This window comes from Myotis daubentonii, chromosome 13 (genome assembly GCF_963259705.1).
Source record: "Myotis daubentonii chromosome 13, mMyoDau2.1, whole genome shotgun sequence".
Lineage (NCBI taxonomy): Eukaryota > Metazoa > Chordata > Mammalia > Chiroptera > Vespertilionidae > Myotis > Myotis daubentonii.
In genome coordinates, this window is record NC_081852.1 from 42,811,053 (window position 1) to 42,826,891 (window position 15,839).

Genomic DNA, 15,839 nt, shown 5'->3' on the forward strand with positions numbered 1-15,839 from the left:
ACCACTGAGCCACGCCAGCCAGCCTACAGTATTAACTTTTTAAGGTCAATAAAAATTTGTGAATTCTTAATTCGGTTCACTAGATGAGATAGGGGAGGATGAATTAAATTAATGCCCAAGTCCCACCAGGGATAAGTGAACATAGTTACATCACTCCATAATTTTCCAGGCTTCTTTGTTGGCACCGGGTTTACAAGATCTTAAGAGAACAGAAGAAAACGCATAGCCTGCTCATGGCCCACGGTGAGGCAAGAATGGAAAACAAAAAGAGGAAGAAAGGCTGTGACATGTACTCATCCAAAAGTATATCTTCCGTTACTGTTCATCAGAGTGTACGTCATACTTCCTGGGCCACTGAAGTCATTAGCCCTGGCAGAGAGGATCGGAATTTTCCCACTTTACAAGAAGAAACAGGGCAAAAAACAGAAGCTAGGCTGGCGGGAAACGGAGGGTTGTTTCCCTATAAATATGTTATCCAAAAGTGATACCTTTTCAACAAAAATCTTACAGTCATGTGATGGTAAAATGGAAATGGCTTGCAAGCCAGAAGGTTGGCGGTCTTGTTCCTCACACTCCCACCAAACTAAGTCTCATCCTCCCACCCCCACTGCCCTCTCCTGGGCTGGAACCTGTGTCCTGCATCTCCCAAAGTGTAGGAAATTCCAACAGGCTTTTGTCGGAGCTCAGAACCCAAGGGAAAGGTTCACCTTCCTCACCTTCGGTCCCAGAGACCTATCCTATCATGATCCCATCCCAGGAGCAGGCTGCTCTACACCAATGAATACAGCTGGGGCTCTTAGCATAGTGAGGTCCAGGTGCGTTTTGTAATATAAATGACTAGTGTCGATGTGACGGTGTCTCACCTGAAACGCCTAGGGCCTGGGTTACTGTTTGTTTTGTTTTTTTAATCCTCACCCAAGGATGTTTTATTGATTTTAGAGAGAGGAAAGGAGAGAGGAAGAGGGAGGAAGAGAGAGTGTGAGACAGAGGAAGAGAGAAGCACGGATGTGAGGGAGAAACATCAATCCCTGTCTCCTACACACCCCGACCGGGACGGCACCTGCAAGCTTCCTGGTGTGCTGGACAACACCCCGACCAGCTGAGTGCCCGGCCGGGGCAGGGTTAGCCATTCTTCTAGGGCTCGCTCATCCGTACCTCAGAGGAGACCCTTACCTTCAGAAATGGCCTTCTTCACAGCTGCCACGTAGGTCTCGGGCTCGTCGTCACAGGTGAGCTCCTGCCAGTGCGCCCACTCTGGAAAGAAGTCCAGGAACTCCTTGCAGTTCTGCACCCCGCAGAGCAGCCGGACCATGCGCTGCGGCGGGCGGAAGGCTGTCTGCAGCAGCGGCAGCTGGGCCGGCCGGCCGAGGTGCTGCACCAGCTCCGCCGACAGCAGCACCACGATGCAGCGCGTGCTGACGAAGAAGGTCAGGTCCTCAGCTGAGAAGAAAGTGTCCGGGCCCAGCCGGTAAGTCAGCGTCTTCTGGCCACGGACCTGCCGGCTGGACAGGAAAAGGTCCTGGAGGTATTGGCACCATTCCTCCGCGTCCGCGCTGTACACCAGGAGAATGTCACACCTTCGGAACACCCCTGAGCAACAACAAGGCACTTATGTCAACACGCCTGCTTTCCATGACCTGCAAGATGTACCGTCCCGATGGAGAGCCGGGCACCCACGGTCTTCACTGCCCACCTCCAGCGGGCCTGTTGGACTTCGTTCCCCGCTTCCAGCCGGTGTACAACTGTACCAGACTCTGCTTTTGCCCAAACATGCAACGCTGCGCCAGATGCTTGCATTAGCTATTGCTTCTGCTGGCCTACTCTTCCCCCCACGGCTGGTACAATACACGATTGAGTTAAGCAGGGCTTTGGGGGCCCTGGCCAGGGTGGCTCAGTTGGTTGGAGCATCATATACCTAGGTTGTGGGTTTGGTCCTCAGTTGAGGCGCATATAAGAGGCAACCAATTGCCGGAACCGGTTTGGCTCAGTGGATAGAGCGTCGGCCTGCGGACTGAAAGGTCCCAGGTTCGATTCCGGTCAAGGGCATGTACCTGGGTTGCAGGCACATCCCCAGTAGGAGATGTGCAGGAGGCAGCTTATCGATGTTTCTCTCTCATCGATGTTTCTAACTCTCTATCTCTCTCCCTTCCTCTCTGTAAAAAATCAATAAAATATATATATTAAAAAAAAGAGGCAACCAATTGATGTTTCTCTCACCTCTCTCTCTTTCTCTCTCTCTCCCTTCCTCACTCTAAAATCAGTAAAAAAAAAAAAATTGTCCTTGGGTGAGGATTTAAATAGCGTGTGTTGGGGGGAGAGTGTCTTTTGGGGATCACTTGGCCCAAATGCCTCTTTTACAGGTAAAAAAACACTTCAGCTGTGAAGATGAAGGGAATTACTTAAATTCACACTCAGTAATTAGTCACAGAGCCAAGACTAAATGGGTTAAGAATGAGATCTCAGGAAGGCTGTGGTCCTGTATATTAGTGATGAAGAAGCCGTTGGCATTGTCCTCAATGGGTTGACAAGTGATGGCAAGGAAGTGAAGAAAAGTGAAGAAGAGAGCATAAGAAGTTCCCTTAAGAAGACAGTGTGGGCCTAGAGCAGTGATGGCGAACCTATGACACGTGTGTCAGAGGTGACACGTGAACTCATTTTTTTGGTTGATTTTTCTTTGTTAAATGGCATTTAAATATATAAAATAAATACCAAAAATATAAGTCTTTGTTTTACTATGGTTGCAAATATCAAAAAATTTCTATATGTGACAGGGCACCAGAGTTAAGTTAGGGTTTTTCAAAATGCTGACACGCTGAGCTCAAAAGGTTCGCCATCACTGGCCTAGAGCATCATCCCAGTACGCCAAGGTTAAAGGTTCAGTCCTCCATCAGGGCACATACAAGAAGCAACCAATGAAGGCATAAGCGGAACAACAAATCCACATTTCTCTCTCTACTCAAATTTTTAAAAAAAGAAGGCATGTGGCTCGTGGAGCACTGGCTGATGAGCAGGAAACCAGTGACTACAGAGCCCTGACCACGTGGCCCTGAGCCACTTATGCCACTTTTATGAGGACATAGTGACCCAAAAGCAAAACAGCAGATTTAAGATTGATGACTTCTAGGCCACTGAGGGAATAAGTACTCACCACTCCCTGACTCTCTGTTAACAGACATCACAAAACCTGTGGTTCATTAAAGATCTCTTGTCGTCAAGGAAAGTTTAAATGTTAATAACAGCGGGAACTGAGTGTGGAGTATCCAGGAACTCTCTATCTTCACAGTTTTTCTATAAATCTAAAACATCTAAACATCTAAAATAAAAATTTAAATATACAGTTGAAATAAAAAGCACTTATGAGATTGGCCTCTTCGAATGAAACAAGGTTTTTAGTATCTTCACACAAATATACATATTTAAAATGTCTCATTCCAGGGGGTCTGGTGTTAAATTTTACCCCCTCCTTCTTTCCCCCCTCCCCCCCCCCCCCCTTTGAGCAAAAGTTCTTGAGAAGGAAGTGGTCACTTCCTCAGACCAGTTAATATCACAACCTATTTGGTCACCACCAACTTGTAGTGTGACTTCCGACCAATATACTAAATCTAAGCAAATTTTGCCCCAATGTAAATGAGGACAACGGGATCGGTCGCCATCCTGGATTTTGCTCTGCTGCTGAAATTGAAAGCTGGGGAAGTTGTAAAAAAACAAAACAAAAAAAAGTCCAAAGTGAAAATTAAAGTCCCTCTGCAACATGCTGAGCAATGACAAAGGTCTACAGGCCTTGTAAGCAACTCTGTCTCCTATAGGGGGCACCCCTTTCTTCAAGAATAATTCCCTTCCTTTAACCAGAAATCACTTCTTCAAATATGCGAACTCAACTCTCTCATTTTTTGGTTATTAAAAGAAATGAAATACTTGAACCAACAAGTGGTCATAACTGCTAGACTGGTAAAGGTCTCTGTAGAGCTTAAGGGACAGGTTTGGCTCTAGAAGGAGAGAGGAAGGAAAGCGGAAGAGCAGGGGGCTGGCTGGTGGCAATAGGGAGTGAGGGTGGCGGTAAGAAACACAGTGGCTGAGCAGTTCCTTTAAAAGATTCAGAATCCACCTGAGGAGAGAACAAAGAGGAAGTGCTTCTCAGCCCAGACCATTTCTTTAATCTGTGGGTGGCGCTGGCACATGATACATCTGTCCTGGAGCCCCATGTTTGAATCTGCACTGAAAAGGGATGTGACATAGGGAAGGTCACCGGGGTAGGGAGAGAGCTGGAAGTTGCTCAGAATTTTCAGACTCTGAAGATTTCAAGTTTAGAAACTTGTTAAGAGTACTGAGGGACCTCAAGGATCAGATGGAAAAATTAAAGGTTTCTTCAAGCCTTGTTTTCCTATAAGTAGAAGGATGGTAGAAGGATCTGGAGATAAGATAAGCAGGAAGAGGTAGGAGAGCTTTCTTCAAAGGTCTGAAGATGACGCATGGAGAAAACAATTCTAGTCTTCATCAACCACACTCGGCCACTAAGGAAAGTTACGTATGGCCTCCTTCTCCTCTCTCTCATGTGCAAGTTCAAGAGGTGCCATCAGATGCCAAGGACAGGGAGCCAAGATTTTCCTTGATTTCAACACGCAAATATGTCTTTCAAAAACAAAAGACTAATGATTACCCGTCAGTAGAAGGAAATTTAAGGAAACCACATGATTCAGCCATGAAAAGGAATGAGGTACTGCTGATGCATGTTAAACCTGGATGAACCTAGAAATTATTATGCTCCATGAAAGAAGCCAGTCACCATATTACATGATCCCATTTATATAAAAGTCCAGAGTAGCGAAATCCATGGAGACAGAGAGTAGAATTTGGGAATGGAGAGAAGGAGGGAAGCAGGGGGTGGTAGCTGAAACAGAAGTTTCTTTTTGAGGTGATGAAAATGTTCTGAAATTGACGGTGGTGATGGCTGTGCATATGTGTGAAGATACTAAAAACCACTGAATTGTACACTTTAAATGAGTGGATTGTATTGTATGTGAATTATATCTCAATAAAGCAGTTTAAAATGAGAAGGAAGAGGAGGGGGAGCAAAAGGAGGAGCAGGAGAAGGTGGAGGAGGAAGAGGAGAAGGGGGAGAGGAAGAAGACAACATGGAAGAGTGGCCTGGATGACTCCAGAGCCTACAGCATCTTGGCAAGAGATGCTCTCACCACTGTGAGCTGCCACCATGGGTCACTGTATCTCCAGACCTCAGGGAGCCCCAAGGGCCCCAGAGACCCAACTCCTATTTGCAGCACCTCGCCGCAGAGGATGCAGACACTTCCAACCATCACAGACGTCTGCAGAAGCCACTACAGGGCCCGTAAACCCCAGGGTTGGCCGCTGGCTTTGAGTTCCTATCGGCATGGGAGCACGCGGTCTAGCCCCTTCAGCCACACTCACTTGAATGATGCACACAGGACTCTAAGGGAGGGCTTCCTCCGCCTCCTCCGCCAACCCCCATCCCTGCCCCGTTTGCTTCCCAGCCATAGAAGGAGATGGGCACTTCACTCACCTCATCTCCTACTTCTCCCCAATCACCCGCCTGCTCTGGCAAACTGCTCCTTCAATACACCACATACACCCATTGACTGTTCTTCTACCTGGAGTACCCTCCCCCCAGTGCCTACACACACACACACACACACACACACACACACTTCAGGTCTTTGCTCAAATATTTACGAAGACTAACCTAGCTGCCTCGTTTAAAATTATAACCCCAGCCCCCTTTACCCCTCTGGATTGTGTTCCCAGCACTTCTCATAGCCTGTCTTTTCCTCCTTAAGTGTATTGTCTGCCTTCCCCACCCCTCCATAAGCTGCATGGGGACATCGCTTCCGCCTGTTTCGTTTACTGAACGTACACTTGACACCCAGAGCAGTGCCTAGAAACAGCAGGCGGGCATGCAGTATGTGCTGCGTGAATGAATCCCCTCCAGATAACTCTGCTTCAGCTTTCCAATGGAGTGCGCGGGTGAACCTGCTGTTAGCAAGGGTTCCCTCTTCACAGTACAGCCTCTTCACCTCCAGAGCCTCGCTAGGGAGGCAGGAGGCGGTGAGCTACCGCCCCACCGCCCGCCCTCACATAGGAAGCCGGTGTCGCCAAGGCTAAGAGAATGTCAGCGTCGGCCTTTCCCACCCCTGCTTCCCAAGCGCCTTCGGAAGGCTAGATCTCGGGGGCTCTAGCCTCTGCCCACATCCTCCAAGAGCGGTGCCTTCCCCGGCCGGCTAGGTTTTGTTTTTCAAGAGGCTTTTACATCCTCTTTTCAGGGGTTATCGCTACTAAAACGTCATAAGAAGAGCAAGGAAAGCACGAGTAAACCCCCTTGCAAACATGGTCACTGTAATATTCTCCTCTAGGAATTGTGTGTTTCTGCTTCCCTCCACAAGCCTGCGTACGCGGGAGCAGAGACCAGCGTGTCCTGGGCGCCATTTGAGAACATATTTAGGTGCAAATTATCCCTCAACGTGCGTCGTAAGTGCTCATTCGTTGTCTCTGCTCTCATCGTTATTATACGGTTCATCCTAAATCGCAGCGAGTGAGTGGCTTGCCAAGGGTACACACCCCAGGAACCAAGAGGAACTCAGAGATTAATCAGCCTGCTGGCACCTTTAGATGGATAGACACCCAGTGGTCCCCATTCTCCGAAGTTCTGCAAAGGGCACAGGAAAAGTGAAGCTGAAGGAACTGGTGTTCCCAGGTTCCCACCGAAATTCCAGAGGAAAAACAAAGCCTAGACGGGGAGGAAGCGGGCTGTGGCCCCAGGGCCGCGAGACCTCCCAGGGCCAACCTGGGGCGGCCCGGGCGCCCCCTATCGGCCCGAGGAGCGTTTCGCCGGCGCCGACCAGCCGGCTCTGCCTTCTTTACCTGGGACCCTGGGTTCGCAGAGTTGGAAGAACAGGGGAAACGACCCTCAGAAGGTCCGAGAGCCGCTGACGAGGGCGAAAAGCAGACTTAGAAGCTGGGGGCCGAGGAGGGCCCGGCAGGGGCTGCAAAGACTCGCGCCACAGGCTGGGAAGGGGAGCGGGGAAAGTCGGGGCGGGAGGTTTGCGGCCGGGACCCGGGGAAAGAACAGAAGAACACGGGTCCCGCACCGGAGGCCCCGCCGGGCGGGGAGCCGGGGGGCAGGGGGGCAGAGAGCGCGAAGGGAGAGGGGGGACCCGGCGCGGGGCTCCGCCTACGCACCTGAGGCTGCCATGCCGCCGGGCCGCTCTCATGCCCGGCTCGCCGCGCGCGGGGGCCGCTGCCCGGAGCGGAGGGGGCGCCGGCTGCGCTCGCACCGGCCGCGGCTCTGGCGCTTCCTCCCTCCGGGCAGCGCAGCGCCGAGTCCCCGCGAGGGCGTGTCCACAGGGCCCGCCCGCCGGCGCCTGCGGGGCTCAGCGGCACCTGCACCCCGGCCGGCCGTTGCGGAGGGGAAGTGAGAATCCCCGTCCCGGCCGCCAGCCAGCTCCCCGCACGGCCGCCGCTCCCCCCAGCACTCGGGCGGGACAGAGGCCGGGGCTTCCTACCACGTGCGCCCCCTCCCCTCGACTCCCCTTGACTTCAGCTCGATCTCATCTCCACACCGGGCAGCCCGAGCGGGAGGGGGTGCTGGGGGGAGGGGGAGGGGGAGGGAGAAGGTGGAGCCCCCGCAGGACCCTGTGACCTCTAGCGGGGTGGGGGGGAGGTGGGGTGATGGGCACAGCTGGCCTAGGCCTCTCCCCATCCCCTGGGGCTTTGTCCCGGAGCCGCTGCCCCGCAGGAAAGGGGAGGGGGCAGGAAGGGGAAGAGGCACCTTCCCTGGCACCTGGCCCGGGTGCTTGGCGTTGCCCTTGGTTACCCTCCAGTGACCTTTCGGTAACTCCCTGGACCTGGTCTCCTGGCGGCACATGAATATTAATCATCGTGTCATATGATGAACGGTGAGATAATTATCTGCTTGTCTTCCATGCGTGTGAGGCAGCACCCGTCGTTGTCTTCCTGGTAGAGCTGAAGAAAGGAGCCCCGAACTGGATCTTGCTCAGAGGCCGCCAGGAGAAAACGCTCGAGTTCCCTGAGGGCCTGAGCTCGGAGGCAGAGCTCTCGCTGAAGGCCTGGTCCTCCCGGTGCCGGCTCCTGTCACCGATCTGTCCTCTTGGGTCTCCAACAACGCAGGGTCCAGAGGAGAAAGAAACGGAACGGGTTTAGGAATGGGGTTGCCCAGGTTGAGGCCGGTCATTCGTTTTCTACTGCTGCCGGAGAAAACAAATGACCACAAACCTAATGACCTAAAGGTCAGACATTCACTATCACACGGTTCTGCCCTGCAGGAGTCCAACATGAGCCGCCCTGGGCTACAATCCAGGGTGGGCAGGTAGGGTTCCTGGCTGGAGAGCCGCCCTGGGCTAAAATCCAGGGTGGGCAGGTAGGGTTCCTGGCTGGAGAGCCGCCCTGGGCTACAATCCAGGGTGGGCAGATAGGGTTCCTGGCTGGAGAGCCGCCCTGGGCTAAAATCAAGGGTGGGCAGGTAGGGTTCCTGGCAGGAGAGCCGCCCTGGGCTACAATCCAGGGTGGGCAGATAGGGTTCCTGGCTGGAGAGCCACCCTGGGCTAAAATCAAGGGTGGGCAGGTAGGGTTCCTGGCAGGAGAGCCGCCCTGGGCTAAAATCCAGGGTGGGCAGGTAGGGTTCCTGGCTGGAGAGCCGCCCTGGGCTAAAATCCAGGGTGGGCAGGTAGGGTTCCTGGCTGGAGAGCCGCCCTGGGCTAAAATCCAGGGTGGGCAGGTAGGGTTCCTGGCAGGAGAGCCGCCCTGGGCTAAAATCCAGGGTGGGCAGGTAGGGTTCCTGGCAGGAGAGCCGCCCTGGGCTAAAATCAAGGGTGGGCAGGTAGGGTTCCTGGCTGGAGGCTCCAGGAGCGAATCCACTTCCTGGTCTTTCTCAGCTTCTAGAGATGACACACACTGGCTCATGGCCCCCTTCTCTTCAAAGCCGGCCACAGGACACCTCTCTGACCCTGCTTCCCGGGAAGTCCCCTTTCTCTCTGACTCCCTCATCTGCCTCCCTCTGCCACTTTTGAGGATTGTAAGGATTACATTGGTCCTACCCAGAGAGTCCAGGAAAATCTCCCTATTCTGAGGTCAGCTGACCAGCAACTTTAAGACCATCTGTAACCTTAATTCTCTTTTTCTATGTAACGTAACATGTTCACAGGTTCTAGGGCAGCGGTTCTCAACCTGTGGGTCGCAACCCCTTTGGGGGTCGAACGACCCTTTCACAGGGGTCGCCTAAGACCATCGGAAAACACATATATAATTACATATTGTTTTTGTGATTAATCACTATGCTTTAATTATGTTCAATTTGTAACAATGAAATTGGGGGTCACCACAACATGAGGAACTGTATTAAAGGGTCGCGGCATTAGGAAGGTTGAGAACCACTGTTCGAGGGGTTAGGCTATAGAAATCTCCGGGGCCGGGGAGGGCATTACTCTGCCTCCCACAGGCCTGGAATTTCAAAAGAGGGGATGAGCTTGCTACCTGCTATACCTTACACCTGCTCCGTAGGTTCAGGACTTCTCTGCCCTCTAGACCAGGTTAGACACACACACACACACACACACACACAATCACGCAGTCACAGACCTGTACTGTTCTTTAGTAAAAATTACATAGATGTTTCTGTGCAATTATTTAAATTTGTGTCTCCTCCTTTCAACCTTAAGCCCATCAGAGTCAGGCTCCAAGCCTGCCTTTTTCACTATGGCACTTCCAGCACTTGGAGCCAAACCTGACACAGAGAATATGCTCAGAAAGTATTTGAATGACAGGAAATCCTTAAATTTGAGGCAGAAGGATAGAAGGGACTTTTCAGGCATTGAAAATCTTGAAATCTTAGTCTTAGAGGTGGGGAATCTAAGAGGTCAAAATAAAAGCTATTAGAGTAAGGGAAATGGTGAGCTAAACTTTGGAAGTGTTGAGTCCGAGGTGCCCATGGGATATCCTGGGGGCTATGTCATTGTGGAAGAGAGCGCTGAGGCATAGAACCTGGATGGGATGTCACCCTTGGAATTAAAACTGTGTGAGTGGGTGGGGGGTAAGGACTAGAGAGCAAGAACCTGGCCTCAAGGGCAGAGCCAGGGGGAAGGGCCATGATCAGGGGCCACAGAAAGGAAAGTTTGCAAAGGATTGCAGAGCGACCAAAGGGGTGGGATAAGAGGCAGGTCAGAAAAACCAGGAAGCCGAGGAAGGAGGGTTTTGAGGAGAAGGTTGTAAGCAAGGCTGGTCACTGTGAAGGGTCAGGAAGAATAAGATTTGACATAAAAATAACAGGTTGCTGTGGTCACCAGTAACATCTGGGAGAAGAACCTGGGGCAGCAGAACCTGGACTGCTGAAAGGTGAAGAGAGGGAGGTGATGAGGAAGGCAGCTGGAACAGGATCAGAGATCTGAACAGAAAGGTAGGGGTCCCAAATTCTTATCTCAGTCCTTAAATTCTCTCCAAGCCCACTCTGGGACGTTGGGCAAGCTGTAAACTCCAAAAACCCTCTGTTTCCTCATGTGTACAGAGGTCATTCCAGTTCAGAAATAATAGGGCTCTATCCTGTACAGTCCCCTATTTGGAGAGCCTTGTTTGAACACTGGTCTTCTAGATTCTACCCTCTCCTGCACCCTCCCTCACTCTCTTCTCAAGCCTGTGGACCTGGCTGGTCTTTATTCCTTGCCTGAGTCTTTTCTCCTGAAGGTATATTCATCTATTTGAGGTCATCCCCTATGATCACACATAACCCACCCCCCACTATTCAAATGCATGGTCCTCCTTTCAGCTCCAGATGTTAGGGAGTGAAGGCCCTTTTCTGCTTCCCAACCAAGAGAATCTCTGAAACATAGGCACACTCCTGTTTGTTGTAGGCAAATACTTGTTCAACTGGTAGAGGGTGTGTGATGGTTGTGGATGAGGCCTTGAGTGCTAAATCACCTGCCCAAACTCTGCACACTCCCTCTGCTGCACAGCATTGACCTCTGCAATTTGGCCACGAAAGGGACTCAGAGGCCAACATTTCCTTGAGGAGATGGCATAACTAATCCCTGACACTGGCAATCCCACCCGGTTTCTTTGTAGAGCAATTGGGGTTGGGTGGGGGCAAGGGTGTCTGTTTCTGCGTCTTCATTTGATGGCTCCTGTAGAACATGGAGGGGAGGGAGGCTGCCCCCTGGAGGGCCCTGCTCTGCCCCTGTGCACTGGCTCTTGGGGCAGGCTCTGCACTCAATCCCTTCAGTACCGCATGGCCCACAGATGGGTTCTAGGCATATGGAGAACCTGGACTTGGCTGCTGCCCAACAGTCTTGTTGGCTTGGCAAACAAGAAGGGCCAGAGAGATGAACTCATGCCATCTAAGGAGCATAGGGGTGAGGAAGGGGGAAGAAATACCTGTTTCTTGTGTCTTCCAAATGTTATAGCATAATCTCTCATGCCTGGGGACCAGAGCCTTTTGCCTGGTTATTGAGACCTCACTTGCACCTGGCTGGCACAAGAGGGCACTATTGCAACTAATCCCTTACTAGGGTGCTGTTCTCAGAATGTCCACAAGAGGGCACTATTGCAAGCCCTCCCTGTAAGAGCAAGAGTCCTCTAGGTCAGCGGTCGCCAACCTTTCGGACCTCACGGACCACCGCTTGGTGACCACTGCTCTAGGTCTATGAATGTATGTTTTCTTTTCAGACTGGTAGAATTCATTACTAAGGTGCTATTCCCAAAATGTCTGACAAGAGGGCACCATTTCAACAAATCCCTTACTATGGTGCTGTTCTCAGAATGTCCACAAGAGGGCACTATTGCAACTCCTCCCTTACTAGGATGCTGTTCTCAAAATGTCCACAAGAGAGCGCTATTGCAAGCCCTCCCTGCAGGGCAAGAATTGGGGGCAGAATCAGGATTAGAATCCTGGTCCCAATTCCAACTTTGATGTTTTGTTTTGTGTGGTGTTTTTTTTTGGGGGGGGGGGGGGAGTAGAGATACTTTTATAAAACCTTAATCATATTTCAGATACAATTTTAATTTTACTTGAATTTTACAAAAGAAAGAGAAGTTGACAGAATTGCTGAATTCAAATAAATATTTCCTCTAGACAAGAGATACTTCCCCTAAAATATCCCTTCAAGATTAAGAAAAGAAGAAGAAACTGTGAGAACATTAAAGGTTGAAGTCATGATTTTTTCCAGGGACATATTTTCAATTTTATTTATATAGACTGACTTCTTGCTCTGAAAGATGAATTTGTTGGCCCAGCCACACTGGCATGAACACGCAGTTGTGAAAATATTGAAACCCTTCTGTACTAGTTAGTAAATATCAGCCACTGGACTCTCCCTCTCTCCTGGCTACCCCATCCCACCGCCAGGACCAACCTCAACCCCAACGCCCATCTCCCCAGAACCTAGAGCAGTGATGGCGCACCTATGACACGAACTCATTTTTTTGGTTGATTTTTCTTTGTTCAATGGCATTTAAATATATAAAATAAATATCAAAAATATAAGTCTTTGTTTTACTATGGTTGCAAATATCAAAAAATTTCTATATGTGACACGGCACCAGAGTTAAGTTAGGGTTTTTCAAAACGCTGACACGCCGAGCTCAAAAGGTTCGCCATCACTGACCTAGAGCTACAGGGGAAAGGGGGCTCTGGTCCCCACTCCCAGGCGCCTTCAACAGGCACCACTTCGCCCCAAGCAGCTTAGTCTCCACCTGTTTTACATAATGGCCTCAGGTAAGGCTTTGTTTGTAAAAAATATTCAGTGTGGAAACCTTTTGAAAACCCCTGCTCAAGGCCAGCCCTCAGGCCCGGCAAGTTGGCACAGTCCTGGATTTCCGAGAAAGGAGGCCTTTCTCCCCAAAACGCTAGCTCCTTAGGAAGTCAAGTGCAAGTCTTCATCCTGGTGTGATTACCTTGCATCCAAATGGGCAACAGACACACAGGCCTGCGGGTATAGAGAGCACCCCTGAGACAGCTCCGAACGGGATGAGGCAGAAGGTGCTGGAGCCCAGGCTCAAGCAGAGGCAGCAGGAAGGGAGTGGGCTTTGCTCCGTGCCCGGGCCTGTGCCAGGTGCTCACTCATGGTCCAGATCCTCTCCAATCCCTGAGAGGTGTTTCTTTGCTTCCTTCCCTCCCTCCCTTCCTCCTTCCCTTCCTTCCGGCTCTACTGAGCACCTGTCTGTGCCAGGTGCTGGGCTACAAAGGCAGAGCTAGCATCCCCAAGACCTCACCCCCGTGAGAGCATCATCCAGAAAGCGGCTGTGAGCACGGTGGGTGCAGGATGCAGGGGGAGCCCCAAGGGACTCAGGGAAGATTCTCCAGTGGAGTGAAAGCCGCTGGGACCTGAAGGCTGAGGAAGGGCATTCCAGGTGGAGGGAACGGCATGTGCGAAGGCAGGGAGGCAGCAAAGAGCCGCCTGGTCTGGGAACTGTGGCAGGGTGATGGAGCCCAGGCCCAGGAAATCTGCTGGGTGAGGTTGGGGTCCCAGAACCCACTCTCTGGACTCTCTGCCTTCTTGACCTCCTTGCTCCCGGCCCAGCTGCACAAATGGCTGCTTTGACATTGGAGAGTGGGAGTGAGGAAGGAGGGGCCAGCTGGTGTGTGTTTGGGGCTTGCTTCTCAGAAATCTGCCCCTCCACCTCCTCCTCTGACACCACGGCAACCGGGAGGCAGCTGGGGAAGCCACCTGTCAGCTGGGCTGAGATGAGGGGGAAGTGGGTTGGGGTAGGGATCTCTGCTCCCCTCTCTGAGCCTCAGTCTTGGCATCTAGAATATGGGCACGGCAGCCGGCTGTGGGCTCCTGTCAACCCAGGTGCTCCAGGAAGCCCGGCCCAGGCAGGACTCCTTAGGACAGTGGTTCTCAGCCTTCCTAATGCCCGGCCCTTTAATACAGTTCCTCATGCTGTGACCCAACCATAACATTATTTTCGTTGCTACTTCATAACTGTAATGTTGCTACTGTTATGAATCGGAATGTAAATATCTGAGATGCAGGATGTATTTTCATTGTTCGCGACCCACAGGTTGAGAACCCTGCCTTGGGGGAAGGCCGGGGAGGGAGGTAAGGGCGGGGCTGGGGAGAGCCCTGCCTCATCCTGCAGCTGGGCCTGGGCCAGGCGGTGGGGAGTCCCCAGCCATGTGGCTGTGCTTCCCACCAAGCAGCTGCCTGGTGTGCCCACCGCACTGTCACCGTGGAGGAGCCCCCGGGGGCAGGAGACAGGGCGAGGCTCAGACACAGGATGGGTCTCCCTGGGAGCCCTGCAGTGAGAGGTCTAGGGGGCGGGGGTGGGGGGTCTCCCCTGTCGGGGCACAGGGCTCACCTGCTCCCAGAACCCGGTCAAAGCCCCCAAAAGGAGGGGTCTATTTCCTGAGGCTGCTGCTCCTATGACTACAGACTGGCCTGAACCAACAGGAACATGCGCTCTCCCCATTCTGGGACCAGAATCTGAAATCAGGGCGGCTGGGGCTGTGCTCCCTCGGTGGGCTCCAGGGCAGGGTCCTTCCTGCCTCCTCAGCTTCTGGGGGCTCCCGGCCGCATCCTTTCAATCTTCACGTGGCCCCTCCTCCCTCCTCACGTGACTTCTCACACGTGCTCATGTACTCTGGTGTTTTTTAGCTATATTTGGCCACCTATTGTTTTCCCTACCAGTAAAAAAACAGCAAATGCAGAAAATTCTTTTCTTGATCTGATGCTTTACTTTGTAGTTCTTTCCCATAAATCTACCACATTACAAAAAAGATTACAGACCGACTTAGCCCTCCCAGAAGGTTAAACCAAACTTTAAAAATGTGTAGGATAAGCCCAATTTAGCATGATTTTTCATTCTTTTATGTATTGTCAATTACTAATAGTTTGTTAAGAATTTTTTCATCTGTGTTCATGGGGAATATTGGTTTGTAATTTTCTTTTTTAAAAATGTCTTTTATGAGTTCAGTTTGGTTCGAATAAAATCTTATAAAAATTTTAAAAAAAAGTTTTTTATCACTTTTTGGTATGAGGTTTAATCTGGCCTTAAAAAAGGTTGAAAGTATTTCCTTCTCCATTTTCTATTCCAGAACCATGTACTAGAAATCATGATTCATTGGTGTCATTCCTGTCATAAAAGTTTGATTGAATTCACCATGAAACTGATTTAGGCCTAAACTTTTCTTTGCATAAAAGTTTTGCTATTAAAATTAAACAATTTTTTCTCAATATTCAGGCTATTCAGATTTTGTATTTCATCTTGTGCCAGTATTGGTAAATTGTATTCTTTGCAGAATTCATCCATTTCATCTGTTTTAAAATTCTATTAATATGAAGTCATTCATACTATTTCTTATTATACTTGTAATGTGTAGGATCTGTAAGGATAGCCCCTCTTTTATTTCTGTTATTGGTAGTTTCTCTCTCTGTATCTCTCTTTCTCTCTAAATGTTTGCCTATTTTATTGAACTCTCCAAAGAAACTGCTTTTGGTTCTGTTAATTTTTCTATTGTTTGTTTTCTACTTTGTTGTTTGGGATCTTTATTATTGCCTTCATTCTGTTTACTTTGTTTTTTTATTGTTGAAGGATTACCTATGTCCCCTTCCCCCTACCCTGGTCCCCCTCCAGCCCACCCCAACCCCCCAACCTCCCACCCCAGGCCTTCACCTCCCTATTGTCTGTGCCCATGGGTTATGCATATATGCATAACAAGGTCTTTGGTTGATTACCTCCCACCCGCCTACCCTCCCCCGCCTTCCCTCCAAGATCCTGCACTCTGTTCCATGCTTCCATGTCTCTGGATCCAGTCCGTTCATCATTTTATTTTGTTAATTACATTCCACATATGAGTGAGATCA

At 50.7% G+C, this 15,839-nt stretch overlaps 1 protein-coding gene across 1 annotated transcript in view; it reads right to left on the reverse strand.

Annotated features, from left to right (window-relative positions):
* PIK3AP1 (phosphoinositide-3-kinase adaptor protein 1) overlaps nt 1-7,535 on the reverse strand; it is a 99,376-nt gene extending 91,841 nt beyond the window's left edge. The window contains exons 1-2 of the mRNA XM_059660957.1: nt 7,210-7,535; nt 1,174-1,590 (exon numbers count right to left, since the gene is read on the reverse strand). Of these exons, the coding sequence (XP_059516940.1) occupies nt 1,174-1,590; nt 7,210-7,222 (430 nt within the window). The 5' untranslated portion in view covers nt 7,223-7,535. The remainder of the gene's footprint in view (nt 1-1,173; nt 1,591-7,209) is intronic.
* Between the last annotated feature and the right edge of the window lie 8,304 nt (nt 7,536-15,839).